We start from the raw sequence: 22,842 nt of genomic DNA, 5'->3' as shown, positions 1-22,842 counted from the left end.
GCTCTTGCTTTGTTTCGCAGTCGGGCCTCACACCAATACATGTGGCTGCATTTATGGGCCACTTGAACATAGTCCTCCTTCTGCTGCAGAACGGAGCCTCTCCCGATGTCACTAACATTGTGAGTATGGCTTTGACTAGAATCGTCTGTGTGATGCCTCCTTCAGAGGGGGCTGGCCTACCATGCAGTTCAACCAAAGGTCACATTTGAATGGTACTTCATTATGCTATTGCATGTTAGGACAAATTATCCTAGCACCTTTCCCAAACAGCACTGAGGGGAAAATAACTATCGTATAGGCATTGTAAGCCACCTGTGGTTTCAGGTACTCTTCAGCAATGCGTGAATAAGTAAGTTTCCCTTAAAAACAGAAAAAGCTCACCAAATACTTTCAAAGCTGTGGGTATAAGCCAAGTCTCAGGGAAGACTTTGTTTCAGTTCAGAATGATGAAATTTATAGCCAAATGGCTCTAGTTTCTGCTTGCACAGTCTTGCTGGCTGTCATGAAATTGTGCCATTTGTGTTAGTGAAAGGGTACGAGATGCTTAAACCTAATAATTAAACAAAAATGCTAAACTCAAGGTGTTGCTTTTATACAGGAAATTCCAGGGCATAGTGCCTTTAGAAGGAACATATCTAAACCTAGAAAATGTGACCTTTGGGAGGTAACAAAATGCAGAACCTGACTTACCATAGAAATGGTGTTTGTGTACCAATAGCCTAGTTACCGAGAATAATAATAATAAAAAGAACACAACAGTTTCCTGAGTTATATTTCATAGATACCTTACTGTTTTTATTTGTCAGTATAAACAAATATTTAACTTCTGACTGTCCGTACTTTGAAAGCAGCTCTTTACCAGCAAATAATGGTATAAATAAGTGTTCCCAGCAAGAAAACAACAACAACAACAAATTAATTCAGGTATGCTGGACTTGGCAGTTTTTCCCATCAGTTAGTAAAATCTTAAATGGAACCCAGTGACAGCGCTCAGCATGCTGAGATGTTTGTCTGAATTGTTAGAACAGACTCTTCTTGATAAAACCTCTTACTTTTTATAGAAGCAATTCTTACATAAAAACTTTATTGATGGTACAGAATCCAACAAGAAATTATTGTGGAAGCAATTAAATTGTTGTGGTGGTATTACTGGGTACTTGTGCACGAAGTTTAATGCTTTACAATTTGTGCTATACAGGTGTCTTGGCTTTTACTTTGTAAACCGAAGTTCCCTGTTGGTTTACTAACTGTTTTCAAAAGCTAAATTGCTTTGCTAGTTCAAGTACAAAAGGGTCTTTATAGAAATCTGATCTTTAGAGGGTGAGAAATGTAAAACCTGTTCACATTTTAAACAGTTCATTCTTCAGGTAATAAAATTTATATAGATGAAATTCTGTATTGAGGTTTGTAACAGGGGCTTTGGGATTTTGTTTGTTGCCTACCTTAGTAATCAGAGCAGGTGATACAATGTTAATTTTAAAGTGACTAAATAAATGAACTCCAGGTGAAGAGAGTTTGCTTTAATTAGAAATTCATAACAGAAGCTAAACTCAGGTTGCTTCTTTTGCTACATCTAGACAGAAGGACAAGAAGACATGATTTCTGGTGCAAAAGATCTTGACAAGAGTGTTTGCTTTGGCAATTACATTTTACCTTGACAGTCATAGCATACAGTCCAGTTCTATAGTAAGGAGAAGGAACTCTTAACAAATAGAAGCGTTCAGTCCTGCTGTATTGTCACAACATAACAGGTAAATACAGAGCTTTTGATTGCAGAACTGCCCCGGTACCTAATGTACCGGACGCAGATGAGCTGCACAGGGACTGTTTTGGTCCACTTTATGACAGTAACCTCAAAGAATGTTGAACTCTGCAAAATTCAGCTTGAAACTCTATCGTCAAGGAGCAGTCACTTTCAGTGTTCCTGTGCAAATCAATGCAAAAAGTAAATGCTCTGAATGTATCATCCATACTTCGTTATTCAGATCTGAAATTCCACATCACTCCAGTTAGCCTTCCAAAGTTTCATACACTCCTTCGAATTCTGTGGGCTGCAGAAGGCTTGGAATGACATCTATTCCGTAGCCTGCAGACAGAGCTGGGCTGCTGAGCACAGATTTTACACATTTTGTACGCTGGCTCAGTTGTGCACAGCCACTGCAAGGACTTTTAAAGCTGCCAGCTCCACACAGCATGCAGAAAGAGACCATCTGGAAAAAAAATCCCCTTCCATCTTGAGGCTTGTGTGCCTCGCTGTCCCTCAAGGGAGGCGGGCTCAATACACTCATATCTCCTGTATGGTGCACAAGCTGATGCATCCATGTGTAGAAAGCTGAGGAATGTATGTGACCAGGGGAGTCTATAAGGCAGAATATTGTATAAACCGGGACTTTCATCCTAACCCTCTGTAGTGTTGTTATGTTTGTCCAGGATCACCAAGTTTGCAAACCGCAACCTGGCGACATGTATGCACACACTGTTCTTAACTGCCTGTCGTTGGCTCTGACGCCAGGTTCTCAGTGGGCAGAAATGCAGGTCTCTACACAAGCTGAAGCGTGGGCAGAGTTTGCACCATCGGAGCTCTGTTTCTTCACAGAGGTTTGGGAAACTGACACTTTTTTGCTTTTCTGCAGCGTGGAGAAACGGCGCTGCACATGGCAGCACGTGCTGGGCAGGTGGAAGTAGTTCGTTGTCTCCTCAGAAACGGGGCCCTGGTTGATGCCCGAGCCAGGGTAGGTGTTCTGCTTACAACTTTTTTTTGCTGTCTCTTACTCAAAAACATAGCAGAAGCAGGGGAGCAAAGGAAGAGCAATTTCATTTTTATTTGAGCTGTTGTTTCAACGCTAAGCACACCTGAAATGGTTCCAAAACCAGTAACGTACAGAATGTGTGCGGTGGATTGACACCGTCTGGTATCTCGGTCACTTGCTCTCTCCCCCTGCCAGGGAATGGGGGGGGACAATCAGAAGGTCAAAAGTCAGAAAAACTTTTGGGTTGACAGGTTAATAAGTGAAGGAGAAAGAAAAAAACAAAAACCTGGAACAAAACAAGCCCTCCCCCTACAAGTGATGCAAAGGCAATCACTCACCACCTCCCACAAGCAGACTGCTGCCCAGCCAGTCTCCAAGCAACAGCTCCTTCGGAAAAGCTTACCACCCAGTTTTATTGCTGAGCATGACGTTACATGGTTTGGATTACTCTGGTCAATTCAGGTCAGCTCTCCTGGCTGTGTCGCCTCCCAGCAGAGAAGGCCTTGACACTGCGTAAGCACTTTTCAGCAATACCTAAAACACCAGTGTACTATTAACACTGGTTTGGTCACAAATCTAACACACGGCACTTTATGTGCTGCTGTGAAGAAAATTAACTCCAGTTCTAGCCAAGCCCTGTACAATATACCTGGCTGAGACCAACAATAGCTGTTGCATCGAACCAAGAAGATGCACAGCAGTGTCATAAATCCAAGCATCGGAGGTTCTGGTAGCAGTTACTGCCAGATTCTGAAACCAAGGGGACCATTTGAAGAGCAAGGCAGTTGGTGTGCAACAAATAAGAACACAAAGGAACACGAGTGGTGGAAGCTGTGTGTCATATTATTGAGAAAAGGAAATAAATGTTTTTCTTCATAGTTCCTCTCTTTCTGTTCTGCTAAGATATTGCTGAAGCTCATCCCCAGAATTAACCAGCAAGCCCTCCTTTCCTGCCTTCTTTGTATTACCAGTTCTTAAGATTTTTGCAAGACCAGTGCATAGAGACATCCATTGGGATCAAACACAATATTGTGTTCAGGATAGTTCTACCTGCGCTAATTATCTACTCAATTTGAGTTGTAGGAAGAACAGACTCCACTGCACATTGCCTCTCGCTTGGGTAAAACGGAGATTGTCCAGCTTCTGCTACAGCACATGGCCCACCCTGATGCTGCCACGACTAATGGATACACCCCACTGCACATCTCTGCCAGAGAGGGACAAGTTGATGTCGCATCAGTTCTCCTGGAGGCAGGGGCCTCACACTCCATGTCCACCAAAGTAAGACAAAATGCTTTGTGTCTGTATTCCAGTAGCACAGGCAGTGCATTCCTGTGCAGGCCTGTTTCATGAAGAACGTACTTTCACTCTGAGAGATTGAGCTAGTTTGGGCCTTTTTTGTTCTTATTTAATCCACAGTATTCCAGTAGACTGAAGTACCATCAGAAATTAATCACATTTTGACAGATTTTGCTGTCATCTGAAGTTGTGAGTTTGGTTCCCACAGGAGCTAAATGCAGGTCATGAAAAATACATTGCCACAACAGATTTAAATGTAGCTGAAGTCCTCGTTTATCTCTATCCCATTGTGTTACAAGTTGGGATTTTTTCCAAAAAAATTCAGAGCGTAAAATGTAGATTTGGGAGGAGAAAGCAATTTTTTTTTTTTTTTTTCCCCTAATGAACAGGCCTGCTTGCTTTTCAAAAACTTGTTTATTTAAATAGTAAAATAATTCTGGTCTGTACTAGCTGAAAGGAATGTTCCTAAATGCATGTTTATACAATTCCGCATCTGTCCAGTCTCATCTAATTCTGAATCTATCTTCAGTATTTCTATAAAATAGTATTTTTATGACACAATAGGCCATTTTTCTAGACTGACAAAAGAAATAATCTGTGGAAAATTCCTGTTTTCCTAGACAAAAATGGTTACCAACATTCTTAACATTGATGAACACGTAAGAAAATAGATACTGTGAATAGAATTACGTGCCAAATTTATCACATGTGAATAAGTGATTCTCACCATTGTTTTAGGTCTAAAGGAGTACCCCTGGTATTACAGTTATAGTTTAAAACATATTTTTGAATCACGGGGCGTGTTCCAGGGCTTACAAAACTAAACTAGCAATCTGAAATGATGATCCATGGATTACTGGGAATGCTTGCTGTTCTCCTTTTATCCGGCTGTTAAATCACATTAAAACAGCTAAAAATACATTAAATACTTTCCCAGTTTTCCATATGGCTTTATGACAGTTGCCTTAGTACTGCAGAAACATTTTATAATTACGAGGGAAAGAGGTAGCCCTCTAGATAAGCCCTCTACAAACCCGTGGTTCATGAGCTGGAAATGTTTTTGATTCCCTGACGTAAACTTTTGTTGTGGTGGGATTAATGGAACAAGCTGATGGTGATAATAATCATTATACATCACTTATTTGTCAGGCAAATAGGTCACTGTAGTTCCCTGGAATTACAGTCAGGGCAGTGGTGCAGTCTGCCACCTACTGTCTGGCATTCATGAGTTTTCCTTATCAACATGATATTTAAAATTAAATGAGTAGGCAAACAGCACGTTAGCTTGACACAGACCTTATGTTTGTGCTTTACTGACAAGCATTTTAGAACAAATAGATGAGGACTTTTTCCAAAAGGCAAGATTTTTGTCTTGCCACATGTTTCCAAAAGCACTAGCATTGAGTCAGGCATGACTTTTTTTAGCTGAAGTTCAGATGCTGCAGCAGAGGTTGGTGACTGTATAGATTAAAAAACAAAACAGAACAAACAAACAAAAAAAAAAACAAATGGAAATCATTTTTCTACAAACTCTCTAAAGAAGAAATACAAAGTTTGGAGCTTGTTTCGCTGAATTTAGTTGGTGTTTCATTGTTACTGGCAACAATTGACACAAGAAATATTTCTAAAGCTGTCATCATGAAACTGGAAGATGCAGCTGGTTTGGAATAGAAATTTGTACAAGTGCCTTCATTGCCTGCACAGTGTATGTTGCTAGTAGAATCTGTATCAGATAAAATGTCTGACACACTGTCGCCACGTACTTTGGACAGAATAATGAAAGGGGAAAGTATTTTTTGTATTTCATGCTTCTAAACTTCTCTTAAGAGGTGATGCTATTTCTAGTTATGGTGATTGATTCTAGCAGCTAGAATATAGGTTGAAGAACGACTTCAATGACCTGGTTCTTGAAAGGGAGATGTCAACATGATTTTTAACCACAGACACTTTATTTTGTCTCCTGAAATTTTTCAGAAGGGATTCACACCCTTACATGTGGCGGCCAAATATGGAAGCCTGGAAGTGGCAAAACTCCTTCTGCAGCGTCGCGCCTCTCCCGATTCAGCTGGCAAGGTACTCACCAGAGAGAGAAAACAATAATCAGCAGTGGTTTGGATTCTTACTTAGGGTCTGTGTGAAATATGCATGTGGAGGAAGCCTGCAGCTGCTTTCAGATGGTTGTGTTAGCTTTATTAAGATCACATTCCCCCGAGGCTGATGATTATGGGCATTAGCTTTGGAGGCAGTGCTGCTGCCCATTGGGTTTAGGTTCCTCACAGGAGGGTACGCTGTGCACGGCTGTGAGGACAAACGTGTTTCTGGGCCTCCAGTCTGTTCTGTGCCACTAGGCTGTCTAAACTGTAAAAATCCTAATTAAAGAAAAACAACACGGGGGCGAGGCCAGTTTTCCCTGTGCTGTGGGAACAGGTTCTCTGAGGGCTGCCCGTGTTCACCCTCAGCTGCTTCTACCCCCCGTATCAAACAGCCTAGCCCACCGCTTGTGGTTTCTGGTCACCGTCGCTAACGTTAACCCCCCCGCTGCCCCACGCCCCGCTAACGCTCGCTAACCGCCCTTACAGAACGGCCTCACACCCCTCCACGTGGCGGCCCATTACGACAACCAGAAGGTGGCTCTGCTGCTGCTGGAGAAGGGCGCCTCGCCCCACGCGACCGCCAAGGTGAGCTCCAGCCGCCCAAACAGCCACACCAATGGCCACCCGAACGGCCGTGGGCCTGCTGTCCTCGGCCCAGCCTCCGTCCTCCCTTCCCTCCTTCCTGCCACTTTTCCCCATCCTCTGTGGAAAGCTGGAGGCGGCACCGGGTGTCATCAGGCATGAGGGAAATTGCAGTTCTGTGTAACTTAAAAAAAAAAAAAAAGAAAAGCCTCCAAGCAGTGGAGGGCTCAGTGCTGGAGCAGGTTGCCCCAGGGATCCTTGGAGGTGGTCAAAATGTGACTAGGCTAGTCCCTAAGCAACCTGGGAGGCTGGCCCTGCTTCCAACTAGATGACTGACACCCTGCCCAAATAGTTCTTCTTCCAGGCCTTCCCCGAAAAAAAGAAATAGATACGTGTATGCATATACATGGCCTCTCTCTGCCCATTTTTTATATTTGCGAGCTTTAGTCATAGTTGGAACTCACTTTAGGATTGTGTAATATTAGAAACCATGTGTATATTCTGACCACACATAAGCAGAATTCATTCTGGGATTAGGAATAGTGTTACATCACTATGCTAGGCACAGGCTAACAAAAGGGGGGAATAACAAGAGAATTGGTACCGGTTTCAGCATGTTCTACCCTGTACGAGACTGCTTTTTACATGCTGCTAAAAAAAAGAGCCGGTCCTTGAAATGATGATAGGAGAACTGTTTACGCTGGGAAAGCTTCAGCTGCAGTAGGATAGCTTGGGAAAGCTCCCTTTTAAGAAGACACAGACCAACCAAGAGAACACCTCCAACAGAGACTGTTTGCTGTGAGCCAGAATATTCCCACTTGGTGCTCTGTAAAGCAATTAAAGGTGGGAAGTTGCCTTGTTGTCAAAAAATAGCATCAGCACCTTTCTGCTTTGCTTGAATGGTTAATTTGATCAGAGAAACATTCATCCCTATTCCTGTTTGCAACCCGTGTCATGACTGACACGTGTCAAAATTCCATATGCAAAGACACCTCTACCCACACAATCCCAAACCACACATAATGTAATGAAGAGTGTGCACCCATCATTCATCCCAGGGAATGTCACCCATCAGTCAGAAGCGGATATTTACAATATAGATTACTAAAAATACAGGTGTCAAACTCAGGCTGATTTGAAGGTATCAGGTCCTGTCTGCCTAGCGAGTGCCTGCTTTGTTCGAGTTTGTACGGAGAAAATAACAGACAGCCACAGCAGCAGAACAGCAGGGCCATGTGGGACATGGCTGGCACTGAAAATAATAACAGACTTCCTTCTCTAGTGATATGGGGTAACAGAAAATAACATAGTTCAAAGGTGTCTGACTTCCTAGGCTTATGTGGCTGTTAACTTTATTCTCGTTTTGTTTCCTGACATCTGTTAGAATGGATACACCCCTCTGCACATTGCTGCCAAGAAAAATCAGATGCAGATAGCTACCACTCTACTGAACTACGGGGCTGAAACCAACATTTTGACCAAACAGGGAGTGACCCCACTTCATTTGGCCTCCCAAGAAGGTCACACTGACATGGTGACCTTGCTTTTGGAGAAAGGATCCAATATCCATGTGGCAACAAAGGTAACTCACAACTGGAGATGAAGTACTGTGGTGGGAGTATCCATTAAGATACAAAGCGCAGCATGAGAATGATGTAATGTAAGAAATTGTCCACTTCGCTTCCTTATATGTGTATTTGTGAGCCTGCAGAAATGATGACGGTTGGGTGAACAGTAGAAGCGTGGAGGGGAAACCAAGGCATGGCAGATAGATTGACCAGTTAACTTATATCATGTAATTAATTAATAGCTGTACCGGGTAGCCCACGGGAGGAGCTGCAGCTGTTTGCCACGATCGGAGGAAAATGGTGCAACACCTGGCTCTGGTGGAGGGCTTACAGGAGAAAACATTTTCTGAGGCATTCAAGAAGGCAGGACTGCAGCATTTTTGTGGTGTTGCAACCTTGCCATCACTGAGCTGTTTCACATACGCTGCTAGAGTTTTACATTAGATGCAAAAGATGAGGAATGTAAAATTCAGGAGGTTGTGGGCCCATGGGCTGATTTAATAACGTATAACAGAAACCTGAGAGCTACAGTCCAAAAGAATTTAGTGCTCATGCCAGCAAAGGCTCTTTTCCTCATATATTTTACCCTTCAGCTTTCCTTCTGAGTGGAAAAAATTGGCAGTCTCTGGCACATAACAAAACAACAGTATCAGTGGAGTAGTGAGTAGAAAAAATGCTCTGGAGGACCATTCCAGTCTTTTGGATTTTCTGTGGTTGTACATGATGAGCCCTATGTAGAAAATGAGCTGGCTCCTCAAAAACCTGTTACTGTAGGTCTTCACAGGTCACCAGATTTATCCACGCACATTTATATAAATCTTACACACCTAAGGTCAGAAGCCTGCAGCTTTTGTTTGTACAATTCAATATGGAAGGCTCAAGTCTTGCATTATCTGGAATTAGTGTGATATGCTATATAACCAATTAAAACAAGGCAGTTTTCATTTCTCTTTCAAACTTTGTTCTCTTCCTTGTTCATGGCCGAACACTGTTTGCGTGATCACAGAGAGCTTTTAGTCAAGGCTGCATCCTTGATGTCTTAGAATGGGATCTATTTTGGGAGTTCCTTTCTTCATTCTGACTTGTGCCTGCAGTTGTCAAGGTTCCCTTTCCCGTCTGAGGAGTGGGAAGCCCAGTGAGTGTGCTTCCTGCCCTAATTTATTAATGGGCTTCTCCATTAAAAACAGCTTCTCCAGTGACATTATCGCATAAAATAGGAATGTGATCCCTGATGCCTGAAACATTTACGCTGTGGTTCTGGTGATGTAATTGCTGTGGAGCTGTTTGTCAGCCGGAACAGAAGAAACATCAACTCTACTTTGTTTGAAAAAAAACACCCATATTTCTAAGCTATAGCTAGGGTCTGGTATCTTATTTTTTTTTAAAGATGCAAAAGTGAGAAAGGCTCGATTTCTCAGGTAAAGATTTTATTTTTATCTCTAATTATTTAATTATTTTATATATTCTATCTCCAGACTGGACTGACATCCTTACACCTTGCAGCTCAAGAGGATAAAGTGAATGTTGCCGAAATACTCACAAAACATGGTGCAAACCAAGATGCTCAGACAAAGGTAAATCATGGAGTGCCTCCTGTCTCCAGTGTACCAAGGGATGCTATCGTTGTAAAGGAATGTTCCACTGAGCTTGCAGTTTTATTTCCTTGTTCTCTTGTTGTAGCTCGGTTACACACCTTTAATCGTGGCATGTCACTACGGAAACATCAAAATGGTGAATTTTCTTCTCAAGCAGGGAGCAAATGTCAATGCTAAAACAAAGGTAAAGAATTTTTCATTGCTTTCTTTTGCTCTTTATTACGAACTTGTCAACCAAACACTGCTGATAGACACCACTAGGTGCCTTTCTCACTATGAAACTACAGTTATTGGATGGTAGGTGTCCATATCTGTTGATTTGTGGCTGTATTGGAATGCATTCTGTCTGCTACATCTCCTTGCGTAGTGTTCACAAAAGAATAGTCAAGTAACTCTTTGGGTTTGTGTAAGGGGATGATTTTTTTGGTGCTGGTGTTTTTTTTTTTGTTTTATTTTCATATGCAACTAACAAATGCAAGCTTGTTTCTGATCACATTCACACATGGTTTACACCCGTGTAATACCTGTGTGTTGCCAAACTGATAAATAACAATTCAAAGACTTTGAGGGTGATGGCAGGTTCTCTCCAGTCTGTTGAGAGAAGAGTGGGAAGAATTACTGCCAATCAAAGCATGGGTGGCATGACTTTGGGAAAGGAAGCAGCAGCAGTGGGAGAGCGCAGCTTACTGGTGACATTTTGTTTTGTTTTGAGAGGGAGCTGGATCCCCTGTTATTGAACAGTTCTACTGAAGCGGACCAAATTGCCAGACTGAATGTAATCCACTAACTTCAGCCATTTCTTTAAATATAGACTGGTGTGCCTAACAAACAAATGTGATGCCTTGTGTAGCCAGATGTGCATATCTCCAAAGTATATAAAAAAAAAACAGACTTCCTGGTGACTGCAAAATATTCAAGCTGAGGTATTTAGAAGCTAACTCAAGGGGCATACATACTTGTATCTTTAGTAGTAGGTTCTACTCAATGTGTACGGGGGCACTGGAACAAGTTCTGATGCTAGTTCCCCCAGGTATTTCACTTAGAATAATTTCATTAAAAGTCAGTGAGTTTATATGACAGTAAGGGGCAGTGCTTCTCGAAAATCTCATGTCAAGGGACCAATAACAATATGGGCCGTCTGTCAGCTGGTACTGTGCACTTGGTTTAAAGAGCAAATCAATCCTGGCTGGATTCAGGGTAGGCATGTTGAAGAATAAGTAAGCTCTCGTGCCTGCAGGATGTTTTATGCCATCTCCAGTGAAAAACTGTATTACTGAACTCTGTTTTTAAAGACTGCACTGATATTTAAGTTAAGATAGTAACTATACTTTGCACTACAACCTACAGTAAAATCCTCCTTTGCTTTCTTAGTAGTCCATGCATGCATTACTGTACATGTAAGAACTGTAACAGTTCTAAACTATCACTGTTTAATTAGTTGTACATAGCGTTACTTGCATCCGTTGAGTTGTGAAAGAGATGATTCTCAGAGTGTGTTCAGGGCTTGCCCTCAGGCTTTACTGAAGTGTACAGTGACATCAACTTGGTATTTTCTCCCAGTTTATTTTCTGCTTGCTTTCAAACCAATTGCAAATAATTTTGTAAATGAATTGCCTGACTAGACTTAAATAATACCATCTCAGGTCGCCAAAGTACACTTTGGCTGTGTTTCCGTATTGTGTAACAACAGAATTTAATCACTGGAGCAGATAAACATATACAGATAGGTCTGTTTGTTAATACAGACATTGTGTACATGTTTTTCAGTGTAATTATGGCTAGGCCAGACCTTTTTGAAGTGAAAGTAAAGCTAAAATGATTGACATTTTCAACAGGTATATGTTGTTAGGCTTTTTAAAAGCAAATGGCATGAAATCACTGCTGTTAAAAAATTACATATTCTTAAATTGTATCAAATATTTTAAAGGCAAATCTTAAGGCTTCTATAGAAAGCAAAGAGGTGAGAGAAAGAGAAAAGTTCTCTGCTTCAGCTGTGATTCTATGTCTTTAGCATACCACTTTAATTTGCTGTTCCTCACTGCTCCTATCCAGAAATTGGCTTTTATTGTGTGATGTAAGATGATAGATGAATAAAAGTATTTTCTTTAAATTTTCAATAATTTGGAGAAAGACTGTTATTATTACTGTAGATTTATCATCTTTGGGTCAATTGATGGCCTAAGTTTCTTTTTGAAACGTCTCAAAACGAGCAGAATTAAGCAAACCAAACTGTCTAATCTAATTGCTGCTGGTTGTTATTGTTGTTCTTTGTTTGCTTTTATGGTGACCACTGTTGACAACAGAATGGGTACACCCCTCTCCACCAAGCTGCTCAGCAAGGCCACACTCACATCATCAATGTTCTTCTCCAACACGGGGCCAAGCCCAACGCCATCACCACTGTAAGTCTGTGAAGTGTCTGTGGAATATGTTTCCCTAGATAGTTCTTTCCTTTCCTTTCTTAAGGCTTAATAACAAGTCTTTGTTTTGGTGAGAGTATTCCTCATACAGCTGGTTGTCAGATGTGTAAATGTGACTTCCTCTCCTTTTCCTTATGCTCCTAAGGTAGTTTAGATATAACTCAGTGTGCACTAAGCTGTAGATGACATGAAGAAACGGATTTCTGAGCTGCAGTGTCAGACAAGCCACACCTAGTTGTGCAGTGCTTGTTTGGTTGCCCTCTCTATCAATTCTGTCTGTAAATTGGTGTTTTGAGAAAGATTTTTCCATAAAAAATACAGGGAAATCTGAACGTGGGATTCTTGGAATATTTGCATCCAGATTTCTGTCCCTCTATCCACTGGTTCTCTGTTTTAGGTTCTTACTAAGTTCATGGATGTTAATACCTCTTCAAAGACCTGGAGTAACCTCTTGTACAGCTCCTTTTCCATGGTCAGCTGAGAATGCAACTGTTCTATTTCACGTTGATGTTGTTGTTAGTCACCTCTACTTGGGCAATCTTTAAAATGCAGCCAGAAAGTCCCAAACCTGTGGTCTTTCCCAGAGTTGCTCCGGCTACCATGTATGTGTATTGTGCATGCTTAAACTGGCACTGGGAGCCTGTTTGGTCCTGGAACAATCATATGGGATAATCTTCTGTGGAGTTAGCTAAGATAGCAGTTTATGTGCCATGATCCAAGACACCAGTATCCAAGCCATGCATCCAAAATACCAGTATATGTGTATCATCAACAAGAAACCTTTAGTCAGCTTCTGGGCCTGAAGGTTCTGCTGGACACGTTCAGCAAAGGTTTCTTTACTTGAATTCAGTCCTCAAGGTGGGTCTGCCATGCCAACTCTTACCCAAATCCGAATCCAAGCAGAGTCTCAGGAATGTGTCTGCACTGCACAGTTTGCGTGCTTTTTCAGATAGTGGCTCGGTTCTTGTCCACATATTGCAGCCTTTAGGTTGACGTAAGAGAACTTCAACATGAGACAGCTGACATGGGGTTATGGGAGTGGGATATGGGCAGTTAATGTGCAAGTGGCAGTAACAGTCACACTATTTGTGCTGTAAAGATGCTTATCTATTCATTTTGTGCCGCTAATCCGCAAACCCTGCGTTGCTTCAGGGCTGCTGAGCTAGGCTAATGCAGAACTGAAGTGAAGGGTAACTAAAGCTGATACTGAAGGAAGAGAAACCCTCAGGCCGACACCCTGCGCATAGTGCAGTGGTATCACAAGAGAAAGCATTACAGTGTGAAGAGCCATACAGCGCCTTTCCACGATTCCCATAGTAGGCCAGCATGCTGTTCTTCAGTTCAGTGCAAAGTAATGTAAAAGCTCAGTGTGCAGCTCTTCATGGAGCATCATGGAATGTGTCGCTCTGCCCCCTCCCCAAGTTGAGTGGCGCAGGGCCCACGGGCTGCCACATCGCAGAGAAAGAACCAGGTCACAGAGCAGGCTGCCAGTCACGTCAGTCAGATCTGCAGGGGGGTTATGCCCTCAAGAGTTAGGGATGATTTAGCAAGTTCTGATACTTCGTTTTCTTTTTCTTTTTTTTTTTCTTTTTTCCATGAAAAGGTTCATTAATTTTGCCTCCTGTTGTGGCTGGCCTTACGCTACAATGGAAGAGCTCCTCGAAATAAATTGCCATGGACCCTATTTTGAGGCAGCTTGAGTGGAATTTCAAACGCAGCGAGACAGATGGCAATCTTAATTACTGTTCATTTAAAATGCAAGGTTACAATCTATGTTCATAAAATTGAATTAATAGTACTTATCTCCCAATCTATTCTAATGTTCCAGGTGATAAACTGGAGATAAATATGCCTAAACAATTACTAAATTATCATTGTAATATGCATTTCCTGAATGGCATATCCGTGTATCATGGGCATTTAAACTGCAAGTAAATGTGTTTACGTGGAAAATAATTCCCAACAGCCAAGCCTTATATAGGCTTGTTTTTGTGTTTGTTGCCATCAGCAGCTTTTGTGTACTTCTTGTACATAGATTTTTGTTGTAAGGAGGAATTAAAGTGTATGTGGAGAATATAGCTGTAATCTTGTATTCGTTAAAGAGGAGTTGCAGCAGATAAAGATCTTACAGTCTCAACTGGAATGGAAACTGTAAGATTTAAAAATACTTTTTAAAGAATATCTTTAATATAAATCAGTTTATGCAAAACGAAGCACGAACTTCTGCAGACGAGACATTCTGTGTAGTGGAATTTGACCACCGAAGGGTTAAAGCATACAGCACTTTTTTATTATTTAGAATAGCAGGCAGATGTAAGTGTGTTGTGTTACCATGGCAATCAGAGCTATAGTCTTAAAGAAGTTACAAAGACAGAGTCAGATGTAAAAAAACAGTGATTTTCCTAGGCTGCGCCTTGTTTTGGATGGAAATGCTGGCTCATGCAGTGTTGAGAGTGATCTCATTGGTTCACATCACAATCCTCCCTCTCATTTCTCTCTCTCTCTCCTCTTCTCTCTTTTTCTCTCCAGAATGGTAACACTGCCTTAGCTATTGCTAGGCGTCTGGGATATATCTCGGTGGTCGACACGCTGAAGGTTGTAACGGAGGAGATTACTACCACCACAACTGTGAGTTGCAGATGCATTAAAATGTTTCTCTTCTTTATTCAGAACGTTGTCTTTCTTTTCTTCCCTCAGATTCCCCATGTACCTCTTTTATTTTTATTTTCTGGTTTAAGCCCCCCTTTTCTGTTAGATTTTGGCAAAAGTGCTTTCAATATATCTTTTAAGCATGTAGAAGTGTGTGCAATACATCAGGTTTTACTGAGCCAGTTAACAAATCTTATGTGCATACAGAGGGAAAAACAACTACTGAGAGGCAGAGAAAAACTTTTTGTCTGGAGATGGGTCTGAGCTACAAATCCAAACTTTCCAGAAGTTTGTGAGTTGTTGTATAGATCCTGCCCTGCTTCTCTATTTGTCTTTTTACCTCTCCCCTTCAGTCTCTTCTTACATTTCCACATTTCTTTTAACACCTGCTGGGGCTCAGCCATTGCAGCGCACCACGGCAGGCTTCTTAGCTTTTGGACTCTACCAGCTGTGGACTGGTGCCAAGCTTAATGATGCTCACTAGATGGCTCTGAATCGCATCAATCATTTTTTTTCACTCAAGGCACTTTCAGTTGGAAATGGATCCTGCTTTTCCAAAATACAGAAGAATTTTTCCTTACATGTTCAGTCCTCTCGATCTTGGTAATCTGTATTTTTCAGGGTTTGTGGATAGTAGATGCTGTCCATCGCAAGGTGGTACTGTTGCCAGGAAGAAACATGTATTTTGACAAACTGAGAGGGGAAGGCTTTCTCTCCTTGTAATTTTACCTCCCATCTACAACTTTTTTTAGAAGTTAGGGAGGGACAACATCAAAAATAGTGCATCATTTAAGAAATCAATTTACTATAAATTTCCATTACTGCATTTTATCTTGGAACCTTGTTGTAGGATCATGCTTTTTTTTTTTTTTTTTTTTTTTTTTTTTTTAAATGCAAGTAAGATTAGAAGTCTAGAAAACCTATCAGATCGAGATGTCACTTAGGAGCTCACAGATTGCTTAATAGATGCCACTATTCAATTAGGGAGGGGGCTAGGGGAAGGCAAAGGAAAGCGCTCTTGTTTAAAGAAATGGGAAAATTTGATTTTGCTGCATGCTGACAGCAAGTCTCCTTGTAATTAAGTGAGGAAGATGGAATGAAAGTAGCATGGCATAGGGTTACAAATAGAGTGAGCCATAATTTATTAAAGACCTGCAAAAATCAGACTGAGTCAGGTTTGGACAAGGTATTCCAGCATAATTCCAGAAGCCTCTTCATAAGGACTGTAGGTTTTTGTTGATACTTCTTACACATTCTGATTTGACCATCTAGCACATCACACACATACAAGCATAAGCACATACATATCTAGAGATTAAAAAAAATATAACAGCTAGATACATTTTTTCAAGAAACACTAGCTCAGTTTTCTAAAGTGTATATATTTATTATTCTCAAATGACACCTTTGCTGTTCTTAGTCTGTTCTTTTCTGTGTCCTGTCACCCTTTTTCTATTCAGGCCTGACATAAGTTGTAACTTCCTTTCTATCGTACATTGCACAGCGCTGTAGAACCTTGTACCTTGTCATATATACGTATAATATGTTTTGTAATAATAAGGATCCCACTGTGAAAAGACACCTGTGAGTTATTTACTTTGGATAAATGTTTCTTTAAACTTTGAGAGCAGTGACTTTTCAACCAGATACCAGATGCTTGAGGTTTAGGACTGAATCAAACACCAAAACTTACTTGCATAGCTGCACTCTAATACTTGCATATGAGATAAATCTGAAATCTTACACTGTGTCTGTGTACAAACCACTGTTTTTAAAAGCCAGGTGGGAACCCTCAGTGAACTCAGCAGATTTTTCAGATAGGAATTTGTCTGAATCTTTTACCTTAGGGATACACAGAATGCAAACCTCTGTTGTTGTTGATGATGGTGGTTACTGTTGATTAAACACAATTTTGAACAAGTGCTAAAAAGGAGGGATAAATAGCAGGCACTCACAGGCACTCCCTGCAATAAAGTTCTCCAAATGATGAGGTTGGTACTGCCAAACCAGCATTTAGCAGTGAAAAAAGGTACTGTCACCATAGCTACTTCATTCTCTGAGGTTGTAGCAGAGTGATGCATGGAGGATGTTAGAGAGGTTGATGCTTTATTAATATTCAAGTCACTGCCATTTGAGATGAGGAAAAACTCTCCAGTGCCAAAGCCTTTGGTCTAACTTTGAACAAATTTTCCTCTTACTTATACAAGTATAGTTAGTGGAGCCACATATATATAAATATAAAGCAATAGAGTAAGGTGCACATATTTTTACTCAGTTTAGAGATGAAATGGAAGTAAAACAGAATAAGCTAGGCTTTCAAAAGTTCACTGTGCAATAGAGTTTGGGGTTATTTATACAAATAGGCATAGTCTTCTTTTAGACAAATTAATGCACGAGGAGCCTTGTGATTTTTTTATGCTTTACTGCTGTTGAGTATGCAATTGCTGAACGTGCATGCAGGTTTATATAAATCCATCTGAATTATTCTGTGGGAGCACGTGAAATTCTGGCCCTACAAAGAAAGTTTTCAATACAGAAGCTTAAAGTGAAGTCCAGAATAGAGTTCTCAGTGGCACTAAACAATAGTGAGTGGGCCATTCATGGAACTGGATAAGGATTTCAGATTTTGTGTTTGTCATTTTTAATGTGCCTATCAATTAAAAAAAATCGAATACATAAAAAGATTTTGTTTAAAACAACAACAACAACAAAATAATTCCCAGCTTCTGTTGGGAATTGATGTAGCATTAATGATTCTTACTGAGTCCAGTGTTCCAGAGATGGTATTACAGAGTTTTTCTTCTGACATACAGTCACACACGCACACACCCGTATACACACACATCGATTCATTTTTCCAAACTTTGTTTAAATTATTAAATTATGTAAAAGTTTTCTTATACTGAGGGGAAAATCAGGAAATACAGTATCATTACTTCTTTGTACATAAATAATAGTGCCTGAGGTTGTTATTATACAGGAGCAGTACCAATCTAATTTATGAATAAATTGATGATGTGATAAATGAACCATATGTAGTAGGGTATGCAGATCTAAGTGAATACAAAGAAAATACACAATATACCTGACAGGCTGCGGAGAAAATGCTCTATACCTGTAGCTTGTGGATCCGTGTATTGTAGCATCCTTTACTTCTCTGTTCTTCTAATCCAATGGGTTTTTGTACATAAGCCAAACTGTTTTCTTAAATCTTGGTAATACAACAAACATGCAAAAACTAGCATTTGTGACTGACTCCTAGGCAGTCCACTTCTTTCCCCTTTCTTCAGAACTTGATCATCTCCTTCTGCCTTTGTTTTCCTGACTTTTCTGTTATTTTACCTGGGGAGCCTACAAACTGGCAATAGCAAATCTGTGTTACAATTTGTGTAAATATGATTATAATGGCAATTAGGATGCCAGTAAATTGGTACTCATGTACACTTTGGTATTTCACTTGAAAAATGCACAGCCCCTTTCACTTGGGTTTATTTGTTTAGCGTGCTGCCAGTGATATTTTTTTATTATTATTTTTTAGTGTAGGATGCATTTGTTAACTCAGTGCTGTATTGTTAAAGAGAGAAGGTCAGTGTCACCTGAACAACAGCATGCTCTCCATCTGGCACAGCTGGCTTTGTCACCCCACTGCATTTGTATCTGTGAAAAGCTGTAGGGATGCAGGGGGAAAAGTCAAACACATTGGTGGAGGCATTCAGTGAATATAAATGATTTGTTTCAACACAGCACATGTGTTATGAAAAGCACTGCAGCAGAAATAACTGATTTCCTGAATCATGGTTAAAAGTAAGTTTCAGAGGCCTATTTGGGATTACCATTTGAAACAAATGTCATTGTCCTTTCCCTGTACCTCAGGAGAATTGAGAACTGCTGTCACAGTTAAATAAATTTTCAAAAATGTAAAGCAGGCTCTAAACAAATGTCCAAAGTAATTACTCGATTGGTAACTTTTTTAATTATGAAAGCGCAGTATCTTAGAATAATCAAGAATGCCATCTTTGTCAGTTTGTTAGAAAAGTAGAAATATGAGGCAGAATCTGGAAAATACCTGGTAGGTTTTGTGTGATGGTAACGGCTATTGACTTGGCTTCTTGATAGCAATGGGCATTTTCCCAAAAGCGTAAAGTCCTGGGGATATGGCTGACGTTAATTAGCACTCAGATTGTATGCTCTTTCACTGCTTCTGCGTATAATGTTAATTTATGCTTGATAGATACCATCCACAATGGGGAGTGAAGTGCTACCTCCGGGAGTTTCACAACACTCACGGTCTCCTGACATTCCCCTCCACGCCAAAGGGGCACATCTGCTGCCACATGCCTCGAGGGGTGATGAGTTCCCTCCCCTCCACAGCTCCTCAGTTCAGCTGACTGTACAGAGCTGGGTGGAGCCAGGGAAATACTTATTTTTCTGTTGTGACTAATGCTGTTCCGATCGCTGCTCTTGTTTAAGTCCTTGACATTTTGTCTCTTGTATTGGAACACTGAAGAGCTTACTTCAGACAGCTTTCTCACACCTTGCACTTCTTGCAGATTCTCTCGTTGTGTTCTTTATCTACTTTTCTGATGTCTATCTTGATGCTAAAAGGATATCCTCCATTCTTAATTCAGCACCCCTAGGCATTTTGTGTTTCCTCCTGGAAGTCATTTATGCAGATAAAATCACATACAAAAAAAATCTTCCAGCACTCTCCTGCTCTGTGCTCTTGCACTTCGTGTCTTTTGAGCTGTACTTGGTCCACGCTTGCCCTGTACCACAAAATCAGAATCTCCAAATAACATTGTTCTGATGTATATGTGATTTGGGGGAATACACATGATTTATTAAAGGGATATCATTAATATGCAGTGTAGTCAGTTCTGGGGGGAGTGGAGGAGAAAGACATGTTTCAAGTGATCTGTGTAGATCCTTCACATCTTTTTTTAGTTTAAAAATTTCACATCATTCATAACTTCAGTTCCAAATGCTTTACGATTTAATAATTTCCATATGCCACATGCAACTTTGTGAATCTCTTCTGTAGACATTACCTAATTCATTTTAAAATCATCTTGGAAACACTGAACCGAATTGTTCTGCATGCACCATTTATAAATGAATTTGCTATGAACTTGCTTTTCTTTCCTTTTTTTTTTTTTCTTCTGACCAGCTCATTATCTTGGTGTGTGTGTGTTGTAGTACTTCTCTGCCAGAGTAATTGTCACCTTATACAGCACTGAGAACAGGAGCTTCTGAAGTAATGTTGAAAAATACAGTTAGGGGAAGGGGAATCACGTTATGAAATGTCTCAGCAGATACTCACTTCTGCTGCTGTTGAAAATATTCTGTTATAAACGTTACTGCCTCTTTTGGTGTTTAATTTGAGGACTGATGATTCTGTCTTTGCAGACTGTAACAGAGAAGCACAAGCTAAATGTACCTGAAACAATGACTGAGGTTCTGGATGTTTCAGATGAAGAAGGTGAGCAACTTTAAGTTCCTATTCCATATCACCTATGCCACCTGTAATATAGGTTTAGGGCAGCTGCTTCCGTACTTCTACATCTTCATTTTGCAGTGCTTGAAATGATGATCTGTGTAATAGCATTTTTTAATGTTGTAATCATTATGGCATTTGAGTAAGTATGCCAAAAATTGACCCAAACCAAAATGCAACTTCTATTTTAGGAGAAAAAAAAAAAAAAAAAGCTTACTATCTTGTCTGAACCTAATCAGCAAATGCAAAGATTTCCCAACTTGACATTTCAAAATTTAAATGTAAAGCAGTCCCAAAGCTGGATTTGACCCTCCCATAAAGATGAATTTGAGCAGTAAAATTTTTGGATCACAGCCACTTATTTCAGATACACAAATCTAGGAGTTCTGCTGAATTGGAAACATTCACGTAAGAAGATGCATAAGGTGGAAGGTGAGGACGCTGTTCCCTAGAGGGAGTATTTGGCACATGCAAATCACAGATGCATACATCATGACATAAAGTAACAACATGCTAATAACTTTGGCACTTTGGTCCAGGACTTTATTGTGTGCACAGATGAGAGGCATATGTTGTATCGCTTAGCTAAGTCCCAATAAAATTTCTGTGAACTTCTGTAGGGACTGATAAAGCACTGTGGTTTTAAGCAACACAGAGTTAAGGAAATAGCTTAAAAACATCCCTTTCTAAAAGTTCTTGAATGGCATCTTACAAATTTTAACCACTGGGGCAACTAATATATATACATGTACTTGCAAAATTGTTCTAAGTTCTTTTTGATAATCAGAAGTGTTAATTAACTGCAGTATCTCACATATGTCATATTTTATGGTTACTATTCTTCTGTATAAATAATTTATAGAGAGGTTGTAGTTTCAAAAAATCCAAGGGATTTAGGAACACAAGTTTTTTTCTTTTTTCTTTTTCTTTTTTTTTTTTAAATCTTTTTTACAAAGAACACAAATGCACTTGTGGTTTTAAATTGTTCTGGAAGTTACTCACATTCATATTCCTAAACTGCTTGTATTACTTTGCAAATTACGCTGATAAATGAGTTACACTTGGAAAATACTGTGTTTAGGCTCCAGATACTATTTTTTAAAAATGCTTGCAAAGCTGCAAGTCAAAGCAAACAAGTGTTTGTTTGTTTTGTTTATTTATCTTATATTCAAAATAAACTATTTTCTGCTGCAAAATGATCATTCAAGTTCTTTGTGTCAGGCTTGTTAGTGCCGTATTTTCTCTGAAAAACATCCAACTACTTGTATAATTATGATGACAAAAGACCTTTATATTACCTGTAGCCTTATGTTCATTTTGTTTCATTTTCTCCCATTCTTGTGAAGTACTGTTTAGCCATCTTTAAATCTGCAAAGCATAGTATGTTCATCTGCTTCTACAGGATTAATATTTAGGGTATTTCTTTTTCTCAAATCAATTTGTATGCTGAACAGCTTTTAAACACTCTGATGACGAACGCTTCAGTGATGGGGAAGTATATAGTGGCAGAGGTGCTGTTAGCAGAAATTCATGGAGTAAGATTTACAAACTTTCTCTGTTTGTTTAACTTGGTTTGTTTGTTTTATTTTTGTGCTGAAGCAACACAAATTTGCTTAAGCTGGGTGCCTAACACTGCTCTTTCTCATTGCTTATAAAGCGTGGCTGGGCTTGTGTGTCCTGAAAGGTGGGAGGAATAAGGGAAGCCAGAAAACCCAAGATTTGTTACCTGTATCTCTAATTAGTTGGCAGAACTTACCATGGCCATCCAGCATGACTAATGCTCTCCGGTGCATTGAATTAACATTCTCTGCTTCCTGTTACCATCTGACACCTACTGTTTTGTCAGTAGCCAGCCAATATGATACAGGTACTCAGGCACGTTGCCTCTCAGGGCTGCACTGAGCACTCACACCAACAGTGCCTCTGTCCGTGATCCTGCTGCAGGTTGCTAAGCAGGTTGGCCACATAAAAGCACTTCCTGCCATTGTTCTTGTGAAAACAGTTTCTAGAGGCAAAATATTGAGGATGTTGAAAAAATGGCTAACGTGGATGGTATTTATTACAGGAACATAAAGTAGCTGGGGGCAGAAAGAGCGGAGAACTTTTTAGAAAAGAAGATGAACCGTTAGTGATTGTGTAGTCTTTAGAAGTGGCTTGCAATAAGGTTTCTCTAATACTATGTTCCTGGCAGCTTTAAAGTGACACAGTATGTTCTGAAATAAATTAATGTGACATGGTAAACCGGCCAGCTGTAAGCATATAATGATAAAGTTGAACACAACAAAACTACTGGAGCAAATAAATACTTGAGGTTCCATGGTGGAGCCTGTTCATCCCTGGTGGTTAAGTATTTTACCTTTTGCCTGGAAAACAGTTATCTTGCATAATTAGT

General features: G+C 40.2%; 1 protein-coding gene across 50 annotated transcripts in view; it reads left to right on the top strand.

The window, feature by feature from the left end:
* The window catches only part of ANK2 (ankyrin 2), a 351,779-nt gene that overhangs the window by 255,214 nt on the left and 73,723 nt on the right, over positions 1 to 22,842 (top strand). For 26 of the 50 annotated variants that reach the window (XM_035325594.1, XM_035325595.1, XM_035325596.1 and 23 more), the window contains 11 exons: positions 21 to 119; positions 2,634 to 2,732; positions 3,834 to 4,031; positions 6,024 to 6,122; positions 6,629 to 6,727; positions 8,109 to 8,306; positions 9,768 to 9,866; positions 9,973 to 10,071; positions 12,191 to 12,289; positions 14,837 to 14,935; positions 20,363 to 20,435. In XM_035325594.1, the coding sequence (XP_035181485.1) occupies positions 21 to 119; positions 2,634 to 2,732; positions 3,834 to 4,031; positions 6,024 to 6,122; positions 6,629 to 6,727; positions 8,109 to 8,306; positions 9,768 to 9,866; positions 9,973 to 10,071; positions 12,191 to 12,289; positions 14,837 to 14,935; positions 20,363 to 20,435 (1,261 nt within the window). Of the gene's footprint in view, positions 1 to 20; positions 120 to 2,633; positions 2,733 to 3,833; positions 4,032 to 6,023; positions 6,123 to 6,628; positions 6,728 to 8,108; positions 8,307 to 9,767; positions 9,867 to 9,972; positions 10,072 to 12,190; positions 12,290 to 14,836; positions 14,936 to 20,362; positions 20,436 to 21,904; positions 21,986 to 22,842 lie in introns of all 50 variants that reach the window. The other 24 variants (XM_035325572.1, XM_035325573.1, XM_035325569.1 and 21 more) reach the window with 5 other exon arrangements.

Source organism: Oxyura jamaicensis, chromosome 4 (assembly GCF_011077185.1).
Source record: "Oxyura jamaicensis isolate SHBP4307 breed ruddy duck chromosome 4, BPBGC_Ojam_1.0, whole genome shotgun sequence".
Classification (NCBI taxonomy): Eukaryota; Metazoa; Chordata; class Aves; order Anseriformes; family Anatidae; genus Oxyura; species Oxyura jamaicensis.
Note: the sequence above shows the minus strand (reverse complement) of the source record. Positions and strands in the feature narration are given on the sequence as shown.